Genomic DNA, 27,639 nt, shown 5'->3' with positions numbered 1-27,639 from the left:
TATAGCAATATACAAGTTGGACGGATCGTGTTACTCATATAACCCAAGTCTTCAGTTGAACCTGGCACATAACAAACTTGAGATGTATTTATTACTTTTATTTCTTATTCAAGCTGCACACCACGCTTCAAGACAAGTCTGAACTTTGATTTATGACTGGAATATCTTAGTTTAAGCAAATCGTTGGAAGATGTACTGTGTTATATTTTGTGGTGTTTTTATTAAACTTAAGACTAAATATTAGTGTTGCAGTGATAATAATTTATACATTACTTATTTATAAATTACTCAATGTTTTATAAGTACCCTGTAAAGGCCAGATGTTTATAAAGGAAGGGTTTCAATGCCCATTACCTTAAACATTGACTCTGACGACAAGGTGCTTCTAGTTTCCGGAAATATTTTATGAGAAAATTTCGCCCAGAATATTGAATAGGTACAGTACTAACCTTTGACTGGCTGCTTTACGGCAAAGTGTTTATTAAAAACATAGAAGCTTTTATATTTTTTACATGGATTTTTAACTACAGTATTCATAAAACAAAGTCACCGAAATCCCCAATTTACAATAATGGAATCTAAGTAGGGAGGTGGAGAAAATGTCTTTAAATTTTAAATGTTTGGTTAATAAATTACAGTGAATGTAAAACTTACATTGTAATAAAGTAAAATAGATACTACTAAAATACTCAAGAAAAAAATCGCCATGCATAATTAACTTTTACTATTTTTTTTTTCAAGGAGAGTAAAAATTGTACGTTCTTATATTTGATGTTTTTTTATATATAGAATTTAATGTAGAGCCACTAATATAATTTATTTTATAATTCAAATAATAATATAAAAATATAATTAAAAAAAATCTTTTTCTCATGAACTCTCCCATTAAGTTACAAAATATGAATATTTATGTAATAATAACGGAAAATAAATAATTAAATGTGCTAGTTGACCATTCAACTCATAATTCGTAATCAAAATGTTATTTTCTCCAAACACTACCAAATTATTACATACGGTATAAAACTTATGTTTTTTAAATTTAATTTAAAACCAGTTTTACATTAAGAAAAAAGTCACAAACAAAATCATTACAACGTAAAAAATGGTGACAATGTTTTTGAATTCGTTTAAAGTCCTTTTATTAATTAGTGATACAACATTCTTTGTTAAATCACGTTCGGCTGAACACCCAATGGAATGGATCAGTAGACAGTATTACGTAGAAAGAAATAATTCAATCCAGATCTGTATTTGATCACAAACAAGTGTATAGTTCAATACGTTTTGGTTTTGTTAGTACAAATACTCAATTTAACATGCAATGGAATATTTATCCTATTTTAATGCAGCAGTTATTAAATTACTTGTTATATATCAAAATAAATTTAAATTTGTTTTCGTTTATTTCAATTTTTCCTGATAATTGAATAGATAATTCTAGTTGTTGAAAAAACTGTGAAAAATCTTAAAAATTATGACTCTACTTTAAACCGACATAAACAGACATTATACAAAAAATATGAAGATTTATTCACTTATCCAACAGCGTGATTCCTTATAAATGTAATAAATTATTTCCAGAAATAGTGAAAATAAATTAAGTATGTATTACTGTATATTGTATAACCTAAATTCCTGTTACAGTAGCTTTCCCATTAAGGGCGGGTAGGATGAGGAAACTCAATTCCGTTGGATGAAATATAGTCATGTATTTTCGTAACAACATTATCCAAACAATTATTATGTAATATTTGAAGTATCAATAAACACGATGAATATATTCTGAGAATATACTGTTTAGATGATTGATAACATCTGGTCTCTATCAAGATGAATAGCTTCTTTCCGGTGAATCACATGTGGCAGGTGACGGAATTTGGGGGAAACAAGTTTCTCGATTTATTTAACATCCTTTCAAGGGAAGATCCTTCAAAGTTTTCATGGTTATAGAAGAAAGAGAGTGTAATTAAATGCATATTGGCTAAATTTAAAAATTGTGAAATGTTAAATAGTTTATAAAAAATTGTTTGTTTGTTTATTACAGTACTATACATTTATGTTTTAATTTGAAACTGCACTACATCTAATGAGCTACATTCAGAAATTCAAAGGTTTTTTGTTGTAGAATTTATGAAAATACTACTAAATGGAGAATCAAAACTAATTATGATTTTCTTCTGCCTCATTTTAGTACCTCATTTAACTAAAAGAAAACTTTTTGTATTTTCCGTGTATACATATATACATAACGTCATATATTTACGTGTATACATATGATCAAAAACATCTTTAACACTTTTTGAGAAAGTTTCAGTTACAATACATTTCGACCAGGCTAATCAAATGAGGCATCAGAAGCAATAATAGAACAACTTTCTTTCCTTCTTAAACAAACAAGAAAAGACACCTCTATCTCTAAAAAAAAATAAAATATATATATATATATATATTCTGGTTCTGATTCTGATATTAACCTTGCATAGCCCATTCACACATGCCTGGGGCCTTTGAATCGTACCTAACAGTATTTTAGGAAAAGAAACTTACATTCAAATAGCACTTTATATCACTTGTTATCTCAATAACATAAGCAACCAATTATCAAATGTTATTATAACTCAGGGCGTTATCCATGCATAAGTCTAGCCTCTGCAAGTAATCTATACAGTTGAAAATTTTTACACTTTCGTTTATTTAACAACATTACGCAACAGTTTATAGGTATCTGACCTTTAAAGATAGGTACGTAAGAATTTTCTTAAGATTCAGAAATGTAACACAATCTTAGGGGCATAAATCTCTACTTGGGATTCCTTAGTTGGATAATATCTGAAAACACGTATTATGAAAAGGCTAAGTCTAGGTTAGTTTTAGACAAACCAAGGCGGTTACTTGAAATTCGTCTTTACAGTTTGTTCTTGTTCTGCAAACAATAACCAATTGCCTGGTTTCAGATATGCAACGCACAGTTTTAAGGCCCACGTGGACAGATGTGAGGATATGAGAAGTTTCGAAACTCTTGAATGAATTGCACATAAAAATAACTCGCTAGTATCTAGCACAGACAAAATTAAACGAGTTGTTACTTAAGTGGCTATTGAGTGTATTTCAGGCTAAACAGTTTGTATATTATACGAATTGATGAATTAGTGGATCCTTAAAATTAATATAATCAAGTATTGAAGGAAAATCTCGGGGAGTTCAACAGTGATGCGCAGCGACCTTTACACAGCTGACTGCCTCTTATTGTTGATGTTTTACACAATGGAACGCTTGTGTAATTAACACATTCTCTACAGCAAACCTACCCGAGCAGCACTGCAAGCTTGATTTCGTTGTTTTAAATCATTGCTTTTAGGTTATACAACTTTGATTTGTAACTGAATTAATTTTCCCTACATGTAGCACATAGTTCTTCAAAGAAAAGGTTAAACACCTGTAGTTAGTGAAACGGGTTTTAGTCAGCGACCAATGTTTTGAATCAGGTAAGTTTTTATACTGTTTACAAAAAAAAATCTGCCAGCTTGTGCTATAAATGGTAATGTGCTCTCTGGTAATACTGATAGCGGTTGCATGGTGTAACCATAATATACTTCGATTGGTGTAACCGGCAGAAGTTGAGTCATGACATACTTGGTTGACGGATTGAAACCTTGGTTGCTGACTAAAAACCCGGTTTACTTACAGTACAAAGGTATTTAACCTGTCCATGACTCATTTTTAAAAGTTCAATACGAATCTGTCAATATCGGCTATTGATCGATTCAGTTGAGGCATCTATAGACGTCAAAAGAAAAACTTTTGTTAGTTAAAATTTGCAGCAGTGTTACTACTAAGGGGCTCTGTTTCACTTCATTACGTTATAAAGTATAGGTCGACACATTTCTTTCCAAGACATCCTGTGAGAAGGAAAGGATGACCGAAATTGGCCTGAAATCACGTGACGTAATTTACAGTTCTCCTCTTGGCTTCACTAGGCTCTCACAACGCTGATGTAACGACTGCAATACTTAACTTTGAAAGATCTCGTTTGGCTAATAGTGGCCGTTTGTATTATTGGCTTGGGTGTTGTATTGATTTTTAAAACTAAATCTTGTGTTTAGTTTGTTAAATAATAAAGAAAATATAACTATTTTAAGTCAGGTTTCAACGCATTGTTCATCCCTACAAAGAGGAGAAAGTCTATTCAGTATACGATTTGTTATGCTTCAGGTTTTTAACCTGTGTGGCTTTTGATGTGTTTAATGAATATTGGACAAACACAAGATAACAAACCAAAGTGTAAACTGTTAATCTATGAATTTTTATTAAATTCTTAACATGTTGACTTAAACATAAATAAAAATAGGAAATACTAATTAATTAAAAATAGTTGGCTAGTGGTTAGTTGTAGTTCTGGGTAAAGAATACTCTTGTCCCAGGAGTATAGAATGCCATTCGCTACTTGAAATGTATTTGCAATCCTTTATCTATTTAACAAAAAACATTCGGGTTTAATTACATATCTAACTTTTATAAAGGTTCTTGTATTTAAAATCTATCTGTTCTAAGTATTTTTAATTAATATTATATAATACAAAAGATTTTTTTATACTATCTTTATTAAAGGTTATGTCAAAGGTAGTCAAATCCAATTAAGTGGTAAAAAATACAACCTGCTCATTCCTATGATTGGATTCACCCTTCTTTTCAAACCTGGACCAATATCTGGTTCTTTGATGTAATATTGAGACGGATTTTTGATTTGGAATCAGGTCATATCGGGCGGCCGTCAACATTCACCTGTATTTCACAGACAGAACATCGCCAATACTGTCTTATTTTTGCACAAAACTACGGTTCGGGAGGTAAAAAAGTTACAGGTAAATTATGCGTAACTTAAGAAATCTTATTTTGAAAGTTTCCTTTAGGAACAAAGTTTTTAATTGTATATTGTTCTAATTATTATATATATCACTAAAGATCAAAGTTTCCGGATCTAAGTTCTAAACTAGACATGGAGGAAATTGATTAGTAAAGCTAAAATGTAACGATGGCAAACTATGATAACCTTTATATCGTAAAAACTGCTTTTTTTCTATTTGTTATTGTCAACGAACGCAACATTTCATGTATTATTGAAATAACTGATTATTAGGAATGAGAAAACAAACTACTTACGGTCGAATTTCCAACAAAGATATATGAAAAATGCTAATTTTTTAGCCATTCTGATAAACACACATACGGGGGATCCGGAATATCATTGGGGCTTAGTGGTTATGAGGATTAGAGAGAATAATTCGTGCCAATTATTGTAACCACCAACTGTTCCGTCTACTGTGTTGGTGAGCCATTGACATGTATGCTAATGTAACGTTGTCCATCGATAAGATTTTTTTTGTTTACTTCTTAAACAAATTAATGCATGAGTGGTAGTAGAAAAAATGTCTTTTATTGGAACTGTTTAACTAGTACTTATTTTTGTAAAGTAAATAGCATGTTGATGCATTCTAGAGAACTAACTGATAATAATTTCTTAGTAAGCTAATTAATCATTAGTTCCTCGTTACAATATCAATATTACCAACAGTTTTAAATTTTTATTTAACTGTCCTGCTTAAAAATCAATAATAAGATAGTTCACAGATCTATCTATATTTTTTATTGATTTACCGGATGGTTACATGAAACCGTTGACTATTTCCATCAACTCTCTTGGTGTATTTGTATTATAATTGCTTTCACAAGTATTATTATTTGCAAAGGATTGATTTAATCATACATACTTTTATCAATAAACAAATAACAATAAATTTTTATAAACATTTTGGCTTATTGAAAAAGTTAAAATTACATTGTAGGTGCAATACGTACAACCAGTGCTGCCAACTTGTTTACACGTGTTTCACGACTTACGATTGGATGTACACATTCTTACTGTACTATGTTTGAGGATTGTACAGGAAAGTAAGGGGTGGAAAAATTAAATATTTTGTGTCTAAATATAAGGGTAAAAATTGTCGTTTTATAGCTAACTGTAGGAAATATAACAAGTTCAATATCTTAAGTTGACTCACCAATACAAGAAAAAAGGCTGGTCAATATGGAATTCAGAAAACTCTTCAAACTTAGAATGTAAATGAAGACATGACAGAAACTTGACGGGAACGAAGTGTCGGATGAAGTGTTACCTTCTGAATATTCATGTTTCGAGTCTCCGCAATCCGGAAGCAATGCCAACTTGACAGCACGACTTTTATATTTTAGCTTACTAAAAATATTAAGAAGTTAAAGGGTAAACATTTGTACTGTCATTAAGGATACAATCTTCAACAGTGTTTTATATTACCCTGTATATTTATTTTGTATTACCCTGCAATAACTACCCTTTTCTTCTATGTTTGATATTTTAATAATTTCTAGAATGTCAAATAGTTTAAAAACAACAAAATAGTAAACATGAAGTGTGCTTTGTGAATGTCTTTATGATTGTATAAGATTTTTTAATGCATGTATATATATATATATATATATATATATGATTATATAATTACATAATTTATATGTTCTAAAAGAGTATTAACCATAAAATATTTCGTTATTCATTTTTTAAACCTTGTACTATGTTTCCAGTGTTGTCGGTAACCAAACAATTTTATTGTAGATCTATGAATCTTATATTTACCAGATATACACCCTACCTACCAAGGTCAGAGTAATTTGATAGTTTATATCTAAATATTTTCTTCTGAATCACTTTTAACAGTTTATAGACCATAGTAAAATGCATATAAAGTTAACAACCGATCAATACATATTTCGTTTAAATTATTATAAATGTCTATGCATAGACCATGAAACATTTTATGGTTAATTCCCCTTATAGTGAATTTCCCATATAGGGAACAAGCTATTACCGTAGTACTCATGGTAAGACCTGGACGCGGGACCGATTTTTTTCGTTTTGTGGTCCCTAGAGGCCGGCCAAAAACACCATCCGTTCAAATTCATATATATATATATATATATGTGTGTGTGTGTGTGTGTGTGTGTCCGTTAGCACGATAACTCGAGCAAAAATGATCCACTTTTGATAAAATTTGGTACAAACGTGTAAACCTACGTTTATTCGAACGAGTTCGCGATCCAGCATGATCGGACCATGGGAACGGGGGTTTACGGGAAGTTTTATGGGGTAAAAATAGGTTTTTCCCATTTTTGACCTAAAAAACATAAAATTTAGCAATTTATTTCCAAACCATTTTGTAGAGCTTTAAAAAACAAATAATTTAGTATATTGAAGCGGTATTATGCGCCTAATGGTTACGGAGAAAATTCCAAAAAATTGTAAATTTAAAATTCCCATGTTATTCTTATGGAGAATAAGTAAACTGTTGTAGTTTGCTTGTTTATGAACATATTTTGATCAAATTTGGAAAATGTTTTTATTTCTTCCTAACTATTAACATTAAAAAAACAGTTTTACCCTCCCTGATGCAGCAAACCTAAGTACTTGTTAAAACTAATTCTATTTAAATCGGGAATAAGTGTTATATTTTTAAGTAGACATTTCAGTGTAAATCCAATCAGTCAAATGGAAATTCGCTTAGTCTGCAGGTTTGCTGCGGCGGGGGTATTTTAATTGTTAATTCACAATAATAATGTGTTCACAATAATAATATTGTGTTTTATATTCTCGGCCGATATTATACAGTGTATATTTTATTTTAATAAAATAATAAACTATATTTTCATATAGCTAACTAGTGGTGGTATACGCTAACTACTCAGCCACCGCTCATCCAATTTTATATTACTTAGATTTATAAGGAATAACATAAACACACACACAAAAAGTTGTTATAGCTTTAAAATCACCATAAAATAAATACTAGAGGACAATGATGGTTTAATCAAACTCAATTAATTCCTTATTTGATTACAATCGATTCAAGTTTATTAGCATAACAATTGTACGTGTTGATGTTTGCTATAACTACAAGAACCATCAATCATGCACAGGTCTCGTAATCGTGATACAGCACTGTTTGACTAGTATCAACTGTACTGGAACGTGCGTTGTATGGCAGATTATACATACACAAATCAATACTATGTTGCATAATTAGACCTCACTAAACGGTGACGTAATATTGACCATATGTAGGTGGTTAATGTCTTTAAACCCTGATTACTATTCTTGAAACAAACTAAACATGTTCTCTTATAGATGTATGACTCTTACGGAATGGCTGGAATCAATATACAATAGTTCCTTGTCCTCTAGCCCTTTATAGTTTATGAAGGAAAATGTAAGGAATCAGTTAGTATAAGCATTGACCATACACAGAATACTTCCCATGGAATGTAAAAATTTCGAGCAAAGGAAATAAGTTCAGGACCACCTCACCAGAGAGTACTAGTGTGTTGGGTTGAATATTAATTAAGGTAATAACATGTAATACGTATCAGGAAATAGCAGGTGGAAATCATCAGGTGGTATCACAAACCGCTGTAAAAACATCCATCTGCTTCGGTGATAAAGGAAAAATAGTATAGATATTGTCAGGAGGATTTGAAGGATAAGAAAATATTGTTCTGTTAACAATAATAACAGTTTTAAAGGTAGGATGAGATTTTAAAACATTGTCCCATTCCTAAGATATGACAGGATATAGCAAGTCGTCAGGATAAAGTAGCAGGAGGTATTATAGCATATTTAACACATTTCAAATGTCTAGTTTTAGATATTTGATGCTTTCATCCAGAAAGACTCTAACACATTGTTTTGTTCCAGCTGTAAGGGTTGTCTTGAGAGGCAAGGCACACGCGGAGTGGAAGGTGGTTGTGAGCGGAGACAGAAGAACCGTGAGAGACGACCAGTACTTCATCGACGACCGGGCCATCATCTGGGGAAAAGGTACAGCCATTTACATTTGTCTGCCTTTAATTAACTTTGAAATGGACAGATGTTCGGCAAATGCGAAGCCTATTGACATTTTACCTTGAGTCTGATCTAGCACATTTTCCAACATGGTTTCCAGGTGGCTACACATAGTTTAAAATTACCCATTATGCAGAAAACCTTTTTAAATAGTCTACCTAGTTAGTACTTGATTTTTTAGATGAACATTTATTAAGTTAAAAGCCAACGATGGTGTACTTGTTAATTAGGGATTTTAGTTAATCGCAGATTCTTCAATCGAGCTGACCTAAGTGAAAAGCTTGCCATAAATTATGGAATCTTTTTGATGACGCTGACTGTCCCCACAATTTAATAGGTATTTATTTCTCAATGAGTAGTGTTTCTTTCGAAAGTTAATAGTTGTTCGTACTAATGTGTAAACGAAGTATAGATTTAAATTGAAACACTTAATGGCGGAGATTTTGCGCTAGTGATGAATGTAAATTTTATTGCGATTTTATAGTATAAATACATAGGAGTATAAGTATATGGAAATATTAACGAATGAATGCGTTAAGTAGTCTTTTTTTAAATATCACCAATCACAGTTCAAATTCAAATTCAAATTGTTTATTTGGCCATTAAACATTACATAATAGGCTATGTCAATACATAATTCAGTAAATAAAAATAAACCATCATCAGAGATTGGTTAACAATCAAATCAAACCATGCTTAGTTTAAGTCAAATAGCATACAAAATAAAAAGTTAAATAAATCAGATTAAAACCATGCACATTTGGAGAAAATAAAATCAAAAAGCAGTTAAAAAAAAAGCACACACCATGCATTACCTAATTACAGGTGGACCTCTGTCTTAAGAAACTCACTAGAGTCAAATAAAGGTGTTTCTAGGAGCCAATTATTTAGAAAGGCTTTGAATTTTTGTAAAGGCAAACGCCTCACTTCAAGAGGCAGATGGTTAAAATACTTGCAACCTGTAACAGGAAAACAATTAATTGATTTACTCAGTCTGTGCCTTACAGTGAAAATATCAAACCTATTTCTAGTGTTATGGCTATGTACATGCTGATTTCTAGGTAGGTATATTTCATTGGACTTAATTTCTAGGAGACATTGAAAAATATATACATTATATACAGTCATGACTTTGTTTTGGAGAAACAGTGGTTTGGAGTGCGCGAGATCCTGGGCTCCACTAAGTACCCTCATCGCTTTCTTTTGCAGAACCAGAATTTTGTTGACTTTAGGCGAGTGACCCCAGAGTCTCGTTCCGTAGACAATAATAGAGTGAAAAAAAGCAAAGTAAGCAACACGAATAAAATCTTTTGGCAGGTAAAAACTCAGTCTTCTCAATAAAAATATAACCCTGTTAAGCCTACAGCACAGCGACTCAATATGATCTCCCCAGTCAAGGTGAGGGTCCAGAGTAAAGCCCAGCAGCTTTACATGGTCAGTGCACTCAGCAGACTTTCCCAAGCTAAAGGTGATTGCCTGAGTCTTGGATTCATTGAGGATCAGTTTGTTAACATTGAACCAGGCAGTAGCAGTAGAAAGAAAACCCTCAACTTTGGTTTTTGAGAGCTTCAAGTCAGGATCTTTGGCAAACAAGGTAGTGTCATCTGCATAAATAATAACGTTACCTGACACTTCATAGTAGAGGTCATTAATGGCCACCAAAAACAAGAAAGGGCCCAATATGGAGCCCTGAGGGACACCATGATTTACTGCCAAAGGGGTGGAATTTCTACCATTCCAACATACTATCTGCTGTCTATTGCTAAGGTAAGATCTGAGTACGTCGAGTGCACCACTCTGCAGGCCATATCTTTCAAGTTTCATAAGAAGAATTTGGTGAGAGACACAGTCAAAAGCTCGTGAAAGATCACAGAGCAAGACAGAAGTGTTTTGTTTGGTTTCAAAGCAATCAAGCACTACCTGAAGAAGGGAGTCCACTGCCGAAACAGTGGATCTGCCCTTCCTAAAGCCGTACTGCCCAGGCACAAGCAGGTGATGCACTTCAAAGTACTCATACAGTTGTTCCAGCATAACAGCCTCAAACACCTTTGCCAGAATGGGAATTATAGCTATAGGTCTATAACTTGACAAGTTATCATGAGATCCCTTTTTAAAAATTGGTACCACTCTGGAGATTTTCAAGGCGTCAGGAAATACCCCCTCATACAAACAGGTGTTTATGATGGTAGCCATGGGAGAAGCAATTACATTAATTATACCCTTAAGCAGTTCAATCGTCATGTCAAAACAATCTTTACTCTTTGACAGTTTAAAGCTATGGACAATGTTAATGATAGCAGTTGGCGTCACAGGCCTCCAAGAAAAGTTAAAAGGTACAATTGGGACTGATTTAAGACTATTTTCTACATTATCGGTACTAGTACTTGGTGTTAGGGATGTGCTACAACCCCCTATGAGTTCCTCTACAGAATTTACAAAATATTGATTAAATTCTTCAGCTTGGGCAAAGGTTTTGCTACTGACAGTGGGCTTTGATTTGGTGGCTTTAATAAAATCCCAAGCTGCTTTACAAGGATTTGCTGCATTGGAGATAGAAGCAGCCACTGAAGCCTGCTTAGCCTCTTTTACTTTTGTTTTGTAATTTGTTCTTAAATTCTTTAAATAAGGAATTAGAGTAGGGTTGTTCTTTGACAGATCACTTACAAATATAACAAAATTCCTTAACCTAGATAGTTCAGGACCAAACCAGTCAGAGGAGTGTGTTTTTCTATTGCTATTTACAACACCTGCTTGAGAAGTTTTCTTCTTAAGAGGAATGCACAAGTCAAAGGCATGTTTTATGTTGTCAAATAAACAATGAAAGGCCTCATTAGCAGTAAGGTAGGGCAAAGTCTCGCACCATAAATCAATATGCGTTGATACCATATCATTGAAATACTGGACATTAGAGGGGTTGAATACTCTAAAACTAACCTCAGGGCTAGAATTGGTGTCTAATAGTCTGTTTTCAGCAATAGTACCACTGGATTCAGTTTCAATGGAAAGGAAGACATGCTGGTGATCTGCAATCTGTTCCCGGCTGACAGCTGCTTTGTAGTTCCAGCGATCAAAATTAGAGATAAATGTATCCAACGAAGCTTTCTCTCTTGTAGGTTCAATTATGGTACAGTAGAGGTTATAACTACGGAGTAAATTTAAAAAATCGGTGACCTCGCTTGAATGTCTTAACAAGTTTATGTTATGGTCTGTGCCGATAATCACAAATAGACCTAATGTCAGAAGATATTCGAGACACAGTTCTAATAAGTTAAAAAAAGTGACCACATTGCCACTTGGTGATCTATACATGGTAACTACAACAGTTGAGAGTTCATTAATCACCACACCAGCAAATTCCCCATGCATTTCTACAGAGAATTTTTCCAGATCAAGAGGTTTACAGTTGAGTTTATTGTTAACATATAGAGCTACACCACCCCAGGGACGGGAGCGGCAGAAGTAGGCTACCAGGTTTAGATTGGAAATAGTATTATAGAGACCTATTTCCTCATGAACCATCCAATGTTCCTGAATGCAGAGCACATCAATACCGTTCTCATCACACAAGTTCTCAAGTAAGGCTATTTTACTTCTTAGGCTTTGAATATTTACAGTGCAAAAATTTGAAAGTTTTCTAGAGGATGATAACACAGTCTCTTTAGTTAGTTCATCTTCCCTAAAAAAACACGGGAAGGAACAAAACTGCTGTCGAGTCGCGGTTTAAACATGAACTCCTTAACTAAAGTACCGACAGGCCAGAAATTTGAGTCAAGCAGTTTGGGAAACTCTGAAGGAGTCACACCAAGTTTGAAAGAGCTATAGGAATGATGCTTAGTTTTAAGTTTAACACACTCACCATTAATGCCGCTATCGTTTAGGTAGGCTACAACTTCATCAGTTGTAACCTCACTAGATAACCTTGAAATAAAAAGCCAGTTCTTCTTAACTTTTTGTTCCACAGCCCTAACCTTCAAAGCAATTTTGGATTCGTTGACAGCTTTGCTTCCAATGATTGAGTTGCACGGTAACACTATCCAATAAATAGTATTGTGTAAAGAACAGACATACTATTATATCCATCTTATTAAAATAATAAATTAATGTTACATCAAATATATTTGTTTAAAGATGTTTCTTAATTAAAAACACATTTTGCGATGATTTGATTTACGACATCCATGTGAGTAATCCCTGAGGGGAAATATGAAACAAGTAATCCAATTTTTGATGCTTTAACCAGGTTTTCCAATGGAGGATGATATTAATGATAGTCTCATTTCATCAATTATGTTTTGATAAAAACAATTAATCCAGTTTATTTATGCGTTAAATCAAGAGCATTAATATCAATCCCAACAATACATGTAGAATAATCGTGTTTCATGGACCGCCATATTGACTATATAGGTGTCCCATATGTATATTGAATTTAAATAGTCATTGGGCTTTTAATAAATGATCCTGGCTAATGAAACAGCTGATCTTAGTCGGCGACAAAGCTACACAAATAATCTCACACCATTCTACCCTCATCGTTTCATATTTGGGTTGAAATACGCACATAGGTGTCGTCCCCATCTCAAAAAACTTATAAGTAATTATCCTTTGTTAGTCGGAGAAATATAGGATATGACCTTAAAAAAATTGCAAGAAAACGTTTTATGGTTTTATTTTGTAGAGTTGGATTTGCAGAATGACATACTAAAAGTTGCCAAAAATCGGTGCACGAGAAAACCACTAAAATCACAATTTAAAATGGCGGCTTTTTCCAACATTGGACAAACTAAAAAAACATATTTCACATGCATTTGCTATGCACATTTTTTCGAGATATTGACTTGGGACCACCACTTGTATTTATTGGGTGCTTAGTACTTCATTTTGATAGGGAACATGTTTTGGCCGCCATCTTGGATCCGCCATATTGGACATAGATATTTTTTTCCAATGTAATGATAGTGTTGTGACACATCATTACCAACTAAATTTTTACACTGATTTCAATGCCGAAATCCGTTTTTAAATATATTTATTCATTTAGAAGATATATTCAAACGAAAACTCTCCACCATACATTTCTTATGGACGTTTCGTAGTTTGATAATTTATTTTAAACTATTTTTCTTATATCTCCAGTTCTTATTGACACTTGTAGTTCGTTCTAGGCTTAAAATATTCAGTAATGTAAGGGCTTTCATTTGAGCTCTTGGTCATTAAAATCAGACGAGTTAAAGACCAGCTACGAACCTCAGAACAGTATTAAATTTAACTTTTTAGAAATATATATTTTATTAAAAGATTTATAACTCGGGTTGTTAATACATCACAAAGTTATTTCTGGTCTCAAATTACTCAGTAAATGTTTGGCTTTAATTTTATTGATCATTAAACAAAAGCTGACAATTGTAAAATGAGTCATGGACCATAATTTAACATTAAAATGTATTTATATTGAAATTTGTCTTTAGTTAAAGACGTATATCCCCAATTCTAAATAACTCCCAAAACTCTTTATAGTCTTAAATAATTTGCCAAATTATTGACTTTTATTTTAGCTATGGATTACTTTCCGGGAGTTATTAGGGTTTGGGATATATGTCCTTAACTAAAGACAAATTTCAAAATAAATACATTTTAATGTTAAATTAAGAACCATGACTCATTTTAAAATGGTCAGATTTTGTTTAGTGATTAATACAATCAAAGCTAAACCTTCACTGAGTAATTTGAGACCAGAAAGAACTTGGTGACGTATTAACAACCCGAGTTATAAATCTTTTAATATAAATATATTTGTAAAAAGTTAAATTTAATATTGTTCTGAGGTTCGTAGCTGGTCTTTAACTCGTCTGATTTTTATGATCAAGAGCTCAAATGAAAGCCCTTACATTACTGAATATTTTAAGACTAGAACGAACTACAAGCGTCAATAAGAACTGGAGATATAAGAAAAATAATTTTAAAACAATTATCAAACTACGAAACGTCCATAAGAAATGTATGGTGGAGAGTTTTCGTTTGAATATATCTTCTAAATGAATAAATATATTTAAAAACGGATTTCGGCATTGATATCAGTGTAAAAATATAGTTGGTAATGATGTGTCACAACACTATCATTACTTTGAAAAAAAAATCTATGTCCAATATGGCGGATCCAAGATGGCGGCCAAAACATGTTCCCTATCAAAATGAATTACTTTTTTTTTAATTTGTCCAATGTTGGAAAAAGTCGCCATTTTAAATTGCGATTTTAGTGGTTTTCTCGTGCACCGATTTTTGGCAACTTTTAGTATGTCATTCTGCAAACCCAACTCTACAAAATAAAACCATAAAACGTTTTCTTGCAATTTTTTTAACGATCCCTATGTAAGTTTGTTTAGTTTGCTTGGACTATTGTATCGAAACTTTGTTTTAACGTATAATAACGCCTAGTTTGAATAATGGAATAATAAAAATTCAAATTAATAACCTTTATTCTTATCTTACACTGCGGAAACTAATTGCACTTAATTCTTTTGTCTATGATTGCACGTAGCTTCTTGCATGATGGCCAGTATACGATTTTTTAAATCGTCACACCTTCAATATACGGCTCCCTACTTCCACTTACATTCCTGAGCTGTTATGAAACATGAAACAATTATACTGTTCAAATGCTACCCTGTGTAGTAAAAAATACAACACATGCCTATTCTTAACAAGAAATCCTAAAGTATAGCATTTTCAAACCATTACCCCAAATTCAGTCAATGAATCCTAGATTTTCAGTGAGCAAAGACCACTCAGATAATTGTATGTAAACTGCTTTACTTTCAAAATTTGTATCCAAATCTTCAAATATTCACCCATTACTACAGATTCTCTCTTTCCCGCATGTACGTTTTGGCGTAGCCACAGATCATACAAGATGTGTACTATTCGTGCTAGATTTTTGGTACTTTCTCATCTAAAAGTGATAAGATTATCTATCCCAAAACATAAAAATTAAGATGTTTACCTATAAAAAATTCAAAATATCTGTATTTACATTTAGTGTAAATAATCACCCAATTAAATTTTCTATAAACTGTTGACATCCTCGTCAACATGCATTTGCCACTGAATGGGCCTCAAACTCCTGTGCATGGAACGGACCAGGCATGGTATTGAACTGGTAAAGTAAAAAGAATTAATTTAATAAAAACCTTTAATTGTGACATCAGGATTTGAACCCAAGACATCGCTGTGTCGATTTCCCAGTTTTGACGCTGTAAAACCGAGCACCCAACTCAACCTTTATGGGTAAAATTCATGTCTAAAAACATTTTTATTGGGCTTCTCAATTTCAGGATTTTTGAAACTGATCCATGTTTTTGCAGACAAACCAGATGGAAATATCCCTATCTTGCCTCGTGGATTGCACCAGTTTCCCTTCAGATTTCAACTGCCCGAAAGTAGTCTACCGTGCTCCTTCGAGAGCAAACCTGGCTTCATAAGATATTACATCAAGGTAAACTCTTGGGAACACCTAAAAGAGTAGGTTGATTCTTAAAAGGAACTCAGGTTTCAATTTAGAATATAAGTAGTGTTTAAATAGGTGAATAAACTTAGCCTTATTTTAAAATCCTCTTTAGAGAAATTTGTGTTTGAGATAAGTCATGCTTTCAGACTTCCGGTTTACAGAAATGAACCAATGTTAACTATGGGATGTGTAGGAAATAGTTTTAAATTGTATTTCTGATGACGTGCTAATTCCTGAATCTGTTTAAACAGAGAGAGAGAGAGAGAGAGAGAGAGAGAGAGAGAGAGAGAGAGAAATCTTTATTTTACACATTTACTTAGTTATTTTTTTAAATACACTCATTATCTTCAACTACTTACGGAAAATAATTAATAGCAGAATACTAAAAATGTTTTTCACCTGTATCCTTATGGCGAGATTAACGTACGTTATTCTCCAATAAAAATAAATAAACTACGATGGTAATATGTATTGAATAAATTTGTATGTAATCTGTATGACGTTTAAAGTAAAAATGTGTCTCCAAATGTTATTATAATGTATTATCCAAATGTATTATCAAATATACCAAATATATTATCCAAGTGTATTATAGCTATGCTTTTAATAGGAAACAATAAAAAAAGGGTACAAAGAAAGTCTATCCCTCAGTAGATCAAATGAAGGAAACACAAAGTCATGGTTATTATAGTTATTATTTTTAACATTTGCAGGAGCTTTAGTTAAGGTACCTTGAACCATGTGATCCAAAAATGGTAATTACAACTTTACAGCGCATTGTTTGATTAACTTATTAACTTAAAGTAGTCAATTTACAAACATAGCATGTTGTTTCTTAGGTAACAGTGGACATTCCGTACGCGTCTCCTCCCCAGGGTATGAAATACTTCACTGTGATTGGTCCTCACATAGACTGCATGGACGAACAGTACCTGGTGAGCTTTGCTTTTGATCGGATCAAGTCATAAGTCATTTATTTGGCCAGATTTACATTAAGGCATTGGCCAATTCAATATACATTAAAAAAAATACAGATTGTCTTATAAACTATAAAATAACTACTAAAATAAACAATATTTACATGTAATCAATTCATGAACCAAGCATACCATATGCCCATGACTACCCATCAGCAATAAAATCACGGACACGGTAGTAACACTTGGACACCAGTAATTTTCGAAGTGATTTTTAAAAATAACAGGGTTTGACTCAATTGTTAGATGGGTTGGCAATGCATTGAAAAGCGGTATACCGTTATAATAAAGATGTTTTTTTTTTTAAAGGTGGTTGAATGTTATGGTATCTGAAGATTAAGACTGTTTCGCAAAGGATCATTTTATCATTTTAAGTTATGACTTGTATTACTTTGTCGCAAGGCCACATTGTGCTAATGAAAGATTAAATATACCATTTACTTACCACAGATTTATAATGGTAACTTTATACAGGATAAAATACTGTTGGTGCTCAACATCTTTAAAATGTCATTCCCAATAGATCGTATGAATGAGGATAGGTTACAAAATCATAGCTGACTTTTTTTAGTAGTCCAGACAACCAATGATCAAAAAAGGTATAGAGGGAAATAATCGGAACGCCATTTCCGATTTTGTAACCTTGTACTACTATACCAATATAGTTGGGAGGGGAATATACTAAATGGCCCTTCCAATGCTCCTTGAATCGTTAGGGAGGGTGCTTGAAAGTGTCAATTTTTCTTAAATCTCGGATACCATGCGTACATGACAGGTTATTGTGTACATAATGAAAGCTTATTAAACTTAAAACATTTTTTGTACTGTATAAATTCTTAAAATATTTTATAGTTTTCATGTTATTTACTATAATAAGTTTGTAAATTAGGAATAATACATTTTTTCTCTTGCTTTGGTTCTTTCTGACAAGGTAACACCTATACTGTGGGCCCACAAAATAAATGCCAGTCTTGGGGTTGTAGAAAATCAAATTCCCTTCAACAATATACATGACCTTACTAGTTCTTAATAAAAACACATTTTCGTTGCCTCAACTTTAAACCCTAAGCGTAGTTTTTTGTGTCATCGGCTTTTTCACTAATGGATCAACAAAAGAAAAATCATGGAATATTCAAGCAATAGTTTTATGGTTGAGTACACGTATTTAATTGAAATATTTGTTCAGAAACCAATAATCGGCCAAGACAAGAAGACCATCTGCTGCATGTGCTGTAAGAAGGGTCCAGTAACGTTGCGAACACAGCTGGAGCGATCTGCTTATTGTTGTGGAGAGTCGATAAAACTGAGGGCCAACGTGGACAACCAGGGCGAAGAGGAGGTGCGGCTCAAAGTTAGGTTAATACAGGTAAAATATTAAATAAATTACAATAAATGTAAAAATGAGTTCATAAATGTAAAAATCATATACTACCATAGATAAAAAATACTCCCTTAGTAGATTTCCCATCCTTATGGAACAGCAGAAGCAAATTTTAATTTTTAGTTCTGTCCGGTGTACTGTAGTTATAATTTGTTTCTTGTTATTTCAGTCATTTAAAACCTCATTTAACCAAATAAAACTATCTTATTATAAACAATAACTCGTTCACTAGCTATATAACCAAACAGTGAGGCATAAAATAATAAGAAACTAACCCTAAAAACAAAAAGAAAAAAGTGTAAACAAATCACGACATCTACAGTACACCAGACAGAACTAACAATGAAATTGGCTTCAGCTGTTCCATAAGGATGGGAAACTACTAAGGGAGTATTTTTTTCTACGATACTACTAATACACTCCTGGATCCTGAAGTAAACATCCATCCCATTGGTAACCAATCTAACTGTAACCAATTGTTTACTTTAGATCATAGTTGAATAATTCATTATAGAGTGTGCTAATGTGAAAATATGTTTTCCTTTATTCGTTAAAACTTTGATGAATAGGCTATGTTCCATATAATATGAGATACTACAGTGCACTAGATGTGCTTTTAAATTTAGCTTTTTTTTGACAGAACTCAGTAATTTATATCAGCACACTTAGTGACTAAGACAACATCGTATGTCCATTTTGATTCTAAATATAGCTACAGTGATTTCGTGGAAAAGGAATGCATATGCCTTCTACTATGAATAAATATAGATAAAACAATTAGGTTACCAGAGCTAATTTATATTCTTCATCAGCTTTAAGCCTAACAATAAAAATATAGTTATAGATTAAACAAAATCGTGTGGCTCGATTAAAAACAACCGTTTGGTGATATGATCAATATAAATCAGAAACCATTACTCTGGACATATTACTTGGTTGATGTGTCTCTTCCGTTAACACCCATTGTTCATCTGTATAAAATTCATCATATTTTCAATTCGCACGAAACCACTTACGAAACTCAATCTCTTCCCTTCTACATTATAACACAATGCTTGTATCCTGACTTCGATATTGAACGACCTGATTCTGTTGCTTACTTTCTTGTTAACCACAAATCCTTATGGCAGATTCCCTTCCTTTCTCATTTCATCTTATTTAACTTTGTTGTTCAGTTTCGTCCAACATCTGGACTAGTTCATAGTCGTCCAGATTCATAAAAATCTTCTGATGGTCGATGCTCCATCCAACCTATACTATTTTGGTAACCGTAAATAATAATAAAACGCCCCTTACAAAAGAAACTCAATAGTGTTTAAAGTAACCAACAGTCACCCGTACTAAATATATCTATTGTGCAATATATTAAAGAAATACACATTTTTAAAATGTTGTAATCTAATCTTCGGTTTAACAGAAACCATTGAGAATGTACCTTCAAACTTTAGATCAGTGAATCCTAATTTGATGTCTACGGTTTACACAAATTGATTAAAAGAAAGCTGACAAATGGACGAAAGCTTAATAAGAATTATTTTACTTCTAGATAAAACCATTCCAGATTAAAAGCCAAATGGTTTTACAGTGTAAATTTGACAAAGGGAAAATAGGGTTTTAAAAGACTAAATTGAAACAAAGTTCAAATTGAAGTAAGTCTTTAAGTAAAAAAAAGGATACCATTAATTCTGGAAATCAATTTTTGTAATTTAATTTACTGAGATTTATTTTTGTTTAGTTATCTACGATATCTTCGGAAAAATGAAGACAAGTACAAATTGACTGTATGAAAAGTTTAATTTCTAAAATTTCAATGTATTTACGGTGACAATAATTTTTTACACATTCCAGTACGTGGAGTATTTCATAGACAGAGGAGTTCTGGGAGTGACCAAGGAACTACAACACCTCGTCCTGGAGTATAAAGGAGACTCGGTCAAGCCCAACACGAGGCACAAGTGGGACTCAGCCCAGAGTCTAGTGGTGCCTGTCATGCCACCGTCACTAGTAGGCATCTGCCGGCTCATGCAGATTTACTATGTGCTCAAGGTAAACCGTGATATGTTCACATATTATTGAATGACGTAAATTAAAAATGTTAAGACTATGAGTACTTACAATTAATTTGAAGAATGTTTTCGATGTAGTTGTATGTGTAACTGTGTGGTTATGGTGCTCGCCTTCAAATATGAAGGTTATTGGTTCGGTCTAATGCCGGGCCGATTTTGAACCAAGATGGGATTAGTCATTGACTAATCCCAATGATGACTAGCCCAATGACTAATAGTCATTGGGCTAGCAGATGATACTTTGGACAGAAAACCGAAGTTAGTTAGTCCAGGGACTAGAGGAACCTGTGTTTTGTCCGGCCTCTTACAAACAAATTATAGAATTTAAATGGTGCAGGAAAAAAATTAACGATTATTTTAAGTTTATTTTAATGAGATTTGGCTCAGACATATACTAACTTATAGGTTCTTTCAGCTTTGGAACATTACTTTCTGAATTATTAAAAAGTTACTACTGTAATTTGCTTCGAAGATATGTGTGGTATTGGTCATTTTCAACCAATTTAATATCAAAATACTCTTTATTGAATGGTTTTCATGATCAAAATTAAAAAATTAAATACAGGTATATCTACATAAAAAACCAATTGAAGATAAGAATATTGTCAACGATAGTTGTATAAAAATCTTTACTGGATTTGAAGACATCACCAAGATTTATTATCGATAGTCAAATGGTTGTACGTATATTTTGTATATTTGTCTGCTATCTTAATTTCACTGTTCTTTTAAGACATATTCATGTTTTTCAGGTCAATTTAGAGTTTGAGAAGTCTGGTGACGACCTCCACATGCACTACCCCATCACAGTTGCCACCGTTCCGTTCAGAATCCCCAACGCGACACAACCGACGATACATTACGGTAAATTTACTTTGCACAAGCATTGACTGGTTTATTTCTAGAACTACAAAAATCTATGAGGATACTGTGCACTTTTGCTTATTTAATTATGTTTGTCATGGTATGATTTTTTTCAAAATCTTGGTATTTATGTTATTCTCACCGAATAAAAAAGTCTTTCAATTTAAAATATAACCAGTTGATTTACAGGATTTGATTAGGATTTTATTAAAATCCATCTTTTACTAAATAATGACTCTAGAAATATGATATTTTTCATTATGAATATCAAACAGGAATTGATATTTTTATGCATTACATTCAAGTACTATCAGGGGTTAGGGCGTGGGACTTCGGTTCCTGAAGTCCAGGTTTCTAATCCCGCCAAATCACCAATGGATTTGATCTAAGTGATAATTCCGCAACCTTAGGTCTAGCCTTAAGTAATGTGAAAAACAATCTCAGACCCGCGCCTAGCGTCCTAGGACAAAAAATAATCAAGTAGAAATTTTATTCAAATATACAAGTTGAAGGTGAGTTTCAAATGGAAAACAGCCTAGTTTCATCTATCCCCCAACATAGTTTGTTCTTAATGTTTGCCAAAGTTATAAGTCAAATAACGCCAATTATTAAATAGTATATTTCACTACGAGCATGGGATACACTATCAAGCCCCGAAATGGGACTTTCGTGTCGAGTATTGAACGATACTTTTTATATCGATGAAAAAAACTACTTCACCACTCCTTTTGAGCTAACCAGGAACTTCAGTTGTAACTTTGTTGATGTCAGGCAAAGGTTTGTGTAGCGAAAGTAATGTTTATGTCAGGAAAAGTCAGCTAATAACTATCGGTTTTTCGTGCATGGAAATTGACGATTTTCAAAGAGCTCAGCCGTATGAAAATGGGCTATTTTCGAATAAAGAGTAATGAAAAGGAGATTTATTGTTAATATTTAACAATATATTCTACATATACATACTCAAATATATACACGTACATGTTTATTTTACTGTCACCAATTCACTACTTCCTGTCTATAGATGTGGCCTGTGAGCATGTAGAAGGAGGAATGTACATCGGGCCGGAGTTTCTTCTAGGCCAAGTCTACGATGGAAGTAACGCTCAAGAGGTCCGGGAGACCGTCGTTTTGTACAGGCCCGTGTACGTATGTGTGACAAAAAGTCATGACTGCAGCACCACCTAGTCACATGTGTAAATGTTCTGTTTATAAGATGAACATATGTAAATGTTTTCTGGCAGATACACTTTTTGTAAGGAAAATTAACTAGAAGAAAAATAGTGTTTTAAGTTTCTCCCATCTCATGTCGCTGCTCAAATTTGCTATCGATGTCAATGAGTTATTTGACAATCCGAAATATACCTACATTCCTCCTGGTAGGTTATGTGTGATTTTGAGATGAAAAGTGTAATATATACATCTAAGAAGTTAACTCATATATTGTCCATTTGTGATACATAAATTTATATACAAGGCATGTTTTTTTAAGTAAGTACCGTTTTTAAATTTCTCCATTCCAGCGCTGCTATTGGCATTTTCGACCTTTGTGCTGTGTATGTGCATCTATTGGCAAGCCTGCGCCGGAAATTCGGCAACAATCGGACGTGTTTACATCACTGGTTTCGAGCATCCAAAATGATGTCGCCAATTGATACTGCCGCCGACTGTGAAGTGCACGCTGTAATAGAATTTGTAAGTGCTAAAGGTGTGAAAGCTATTTAAATTCATCGACAGATTAGTGAAGTGTTTGGTAAGAACATTGTGAGTGACGGAATGGTACGCATGTGGGCAAGGCCTTTTAAAGACGGTCGCACAAACGTTCATGACGAGCAACGCACCAATTCATTAGTAATAGCAGATGGCCGGCGGCCGCCCATTAAGTTGCTCATCATGAACGTTTGTGCGACCGTCTTTAAAAGCCCTTGCCCACATGCGTACCAATCCGTCACTCACAATGTTCTCACCAAACACTTCACTAATCTGTCGATGAATTTAAATAGCTTTCACACCTTTAGCACTTACAAATTCTATTACAGCGTGCACTTCACAGTCGGCGGCAGTATCAATTGGCGACATCATTTTGGATGCTCGAAACCAGTGATGTAAACACGTCCGATTGTTGCCGAATTTCCGGCGCAGGCTTGCCAATAGATGCACATACACAGCACAAAAGTCGAAAATGCCAATCGCAGCGCTGGAACGGTGAAATTTAAAAAAGGTACTTACTGTACTTGAAAAACATGCCTCGTATTACAAATATACTCATAAAAACTTGGATGTAATAAAATTAAATAGCAATTAGTAACCTGTAACAAAACAAAATATATTGTTTTTAATTTTCATGTTCATCATAAAAACCTATACGGGAAAGTTATTGATATTAGTGACAAAATGAACGAATGTTGATTAACATTTTTATATGAATTGTACAATTATTTGTTTGCTGTGTCATAATGTTTGTGTTTAAACCCTTTGTAGTTTTATACTAGAATAACAACAAAAGACTATTTTAAGGTGAAATGTTGAAAACCTATTAAAGAGTTCCAATTATTGTACATGGAACGGTCTTATGTTTAAAAAATGTGTGAACTCACTAACCTTAAAAACTAAAAACTTAGGTAAATTTATTTGCAATTACTACTATTTGTTACAAAAAGATTTTTTCATTCTGTTGTCTTTACAGTCAAGTATTAACTAAATCTTCTACAAAAAAGATATTTAAAAAATATTCTACATTTTAAAACAATTTACATTACTCTTCCATAAAAAAACAAATAACAGGTGTTAGGTTTGTTACAAAAGTAGGTGATTTTTTTTTGGGAGACAGGTTTGTAGAAGGGCTTATTAGCCGTTGGGGTATTTAACTAGATCAGCTGTTAGAGATCGATCAACTAGATTCGCCATTTCCCGTATGATAAACAATGAAAACATTTCACGTACAGTGTTTGAGTAAGCTTGCAGATTTAGTTCTGAATGTTTAATGTCTTATAAATCAATTTAGCACATTATAGTATCTGTTCCAGTTGTGTACGTTGTCTGATTTTCTTATTAATACACAATTGTAAAACACAATACTAATGTGATGTACTGGGTGTTTAGTAGTCAGTTTTGATCAACTTTTATCCTACATAATAATATTTGCAATGGCTTTGTTAGACTTTACAATATTCAATCAGTATAGGTTTTTTTTACAGCCAAATCCAAATAAACCTTCTAAATTCAACATAAATAATGAATTTGGAAAAATAAAAAATGAATCATAGCTTGCTTGTTATATGTCGTGTTATAAAATGTCAAATAGTATAAAAATCTTCTCCGCATTTTAAGGTTTAAAATTATGTACAACGTGTGGCATTTTATGTCCGCCTTAGGAAATTCTAAAATAACCATTCAAACATCATTATGTTGGCTTACTGTTGACAAAATATAAATATTTTATTTGGCAATTTCAAGCAATTTTGCAACTCTAAAAACGGAAGTAGGAGTGGGATAAAACTATCCCAATTGCGTATTTTCATCGTAATTTGCGTGAATAATAATGTCTTAAAAAATCTTAACGGACTACCAAACACCCTTTGTTATATGCCTTTTATTTTATTTTGGTTTATTTTTTTTGTGTTACCGGGTTTCGAAACAGGCTACTTCTATGGAAGTAATGTTATAGTTATGCACACTAAATGTATATACTTGTACTTATTATGAATAAGTTTTTAATAGTGTTTTAATTCTGACCTTAATGTATTCAATGCCGAAAAGAATTTTATAAAAAATAAAATACAAGTTTTTACGTTTTTTATTATCATAACTTTACAGACATTCTTTTCAGCTTATGTGATTAGTGAAAGGATATTGTTTATTATATATCTGCCATGTAATCTTAGTTGGATCAAAAAAATCCCACATAAATAAAAAAGAAGATTTATAATTTTAATGTAACGGACTCATGTAAATTCATGGCTTTTAGGAAGAGAAAATTTTGACTTACAATCATAATTTTATGTTTCAAAATTTAACACTTAAATAAATATTAGCGCTATAACTTTAAAATATAAGTATTATACGCTATACAGCCTTACGAATACTGTTTTCAATACTTGTTACGATTAGCTGACGTCATAGTACACAATTAATGTGTTGTGTGGATAGAAGTTGAACAAAACTGTAAGTAAGAAATAAAACTTAAATAAACATACACAACTAAAAATACCATTCCTATTCTTTATATTATTTTTAATATATTTTTTTACTCATATGAATGTGCAGTATTATTTGTATTTTATAAATATTTATGCAAACAAATCATACCGTTCATATTTACAGTATCACTAACAGTGTGTTTTGTTTCTGTTATGTCAGTGAGTATAATACCTAATAAAATGGACTGAGTGAAAACCATTCGGTTGTTATAACTACGAAAGTAAAGTCATATTTGCCCTTGATTTATTTAGCAATGTAGTACTGCAATGAATTTCAATTTATTTTTCCAGTATAAATTATTTGCCGTCAGCATTATAAAGGTATACATTTTATAAGTTTGGCTATACTAATCTGGTTTGAGTTACAACATTGCTTTTTACTTATAAATTTTTCATACAGATGTAGATATGTAATAAAATACTCTGTAACCTAGTTTTCTGCTGTTCTATGTTTGTTTTGTAGTAAATAATAACCACTGTGACATAAATGATCAACGTAAATTTCGTACCCTTAGAACATGTTGTTGACTGTTTGAATGTTTGTATAAAGGCAAAGAAACTGTGCACTACGGACACACAGGATATGTTTTAGAATAAGTAATGTTTATATTGTATGATGTTGAATATATTTGGATTACGATTTTATGTAGATAAAATTAAAGGCAATATATTACAAGACTGTTCAAATGGAGACTTTTCATTGACCTTTTCAAAATCTTTGTCATTTCAATACTTTTCATGCTTGGTTGCTGTAAGTTGTAATACAATGCTCCACATGGTTGTAATGCTGTATATACTTATCACTAGTGTTTATTGGGCATGTAACGTAACTACATGAAATATTCCAGTATCACTAAACTGTGCAAAAATTAATCACGAAATATGTTACTTACTTTTAAAATGACATTTTTAGCTGATTATTTACAGTTATTCTTATTTATTACTTTCCAACCAGTTTTTATGTGCACATTTTGGAACCAATAGATTGTATTTACCTACAATATTTTTACAACAGTCCTAACTACAAATACTATATGTCAAACAAAATGTCTTAATCTTTCGATTGTTTCTTTCTAGGACCACATACAACTGCCACGCAAAAGGTTTTCACCCAAATTAATTTTATGAGCTCCAATCTGATGTAAAATCCGTTATTTTAGATAATACAGAAATGTTTACAATATATTTTATTCTTCAAAACCAAAATAATTCAAGTCTATTCATAGGAATATATGGGGGAAATGTGAACCAATCAACTATATTCAAACCAAGCAAAAAAAAACCTACCACGAGTTATTCTTTCGAGTTAATAATAGAAAATCCCTCCTGGTTGTACCCCATTACCTTTTCTCATGTTATTTTACAAGTTCCAACCTTTGGTGTAATCATGTTGTTTGAACTATATTGAACCCTTATTCGATCATCAGTCCACGAACAGAAAATTTATACTTAATACTAAATCTTCAATTTTTGGAACATGAATATTGTAAAATGGATAAGAATTTGGATCGAAATTCCAAACGAAATATATTAATTGACACCCTTCAGGAGCTACAGGGCATATTAAAAATACGTTGAATAGTGAGAGAATTTCTCCACGCTATCCTCTTGAAGTTCCAACTAATAAATCCAAGTGGACCACTCGGCTGCTTTCAAGGGAATTGAAATATTGAGCGGTTGTGACAGACCTAAACAACAAACAAGCTTCACGAGGACTCGGGA

At 32.6% G+C, this 27,639-nt stretch overlaps 1 protein-coding gene across 1 annotated transcript in view; it reads left to right on the top strand.

Annotated features, from left to right (window-relative positions):
- The window catches only part of LOC128993788 (arrestin domain-containing protein 3-like), a 180,140-nt gene extending 156,876 nt beyond the window's left edge, over positions 1 to 23,264 (top strand). Inside the window, exons 2-8 of the mRNA XM_054417797.1 lie at positions 8,783 to 8,905; positions 16,291 to 16,421; positions 17,273 to 17,368; positions 18,597 to 18,776; positions 20,640 to 20,837; positions 21,610 to 21,721; positions 22,743 to 23,264. Of these exons, the coding sequence (XP_054273772.1) occupies positions 8,783 to 8,905; positions 16,291 to 16,421; positions 17,273 to 17,368; positions 18,597 to 18,776; positions 20,640 to 20,837; positions 21,610 to 21,721; positions 22,743 to 22,906 (1,004 nt within the window). The 3' untranslated portion in view covers positions 22,907 to 23,264. The remainder of the gene's footprint in view (positions 1 to 8,782; positions 8,906 to 16,290; positions 16,422 to 17,272; positions 17,369 to 18,596; positions 18,777 to 20,639; positions 20,838 to 21,609; positions 21,722 to 22,742) is intronic.
- The last annotated feature ends 4,375 nt before the right edge of the window (positions 23,265 to 27,639 follow it).

Source organism: Macrosteles quadrilineatus, unplaced genomic scaffold (assembly GCF_028750875.1).
Source record: "Macrosteles quadrilineatus isolate MER2022 unplaced genomic scaffold, UCM_ALF_1.0 Scaffold_5__1_contigs__length_97177068, whole genome shotgun sequence".
In the NCBI taxonomy this organism is placed as follows: Eukaryota; Metazoa; Arthropoda; class Insecta; order Hemiptera; family Cicadellidae; genus Macrosteles; species Macrosteles quadrilineatus.
This window is presented reverse-complemented; position numbering and strand designations above follow the sequence as displayed.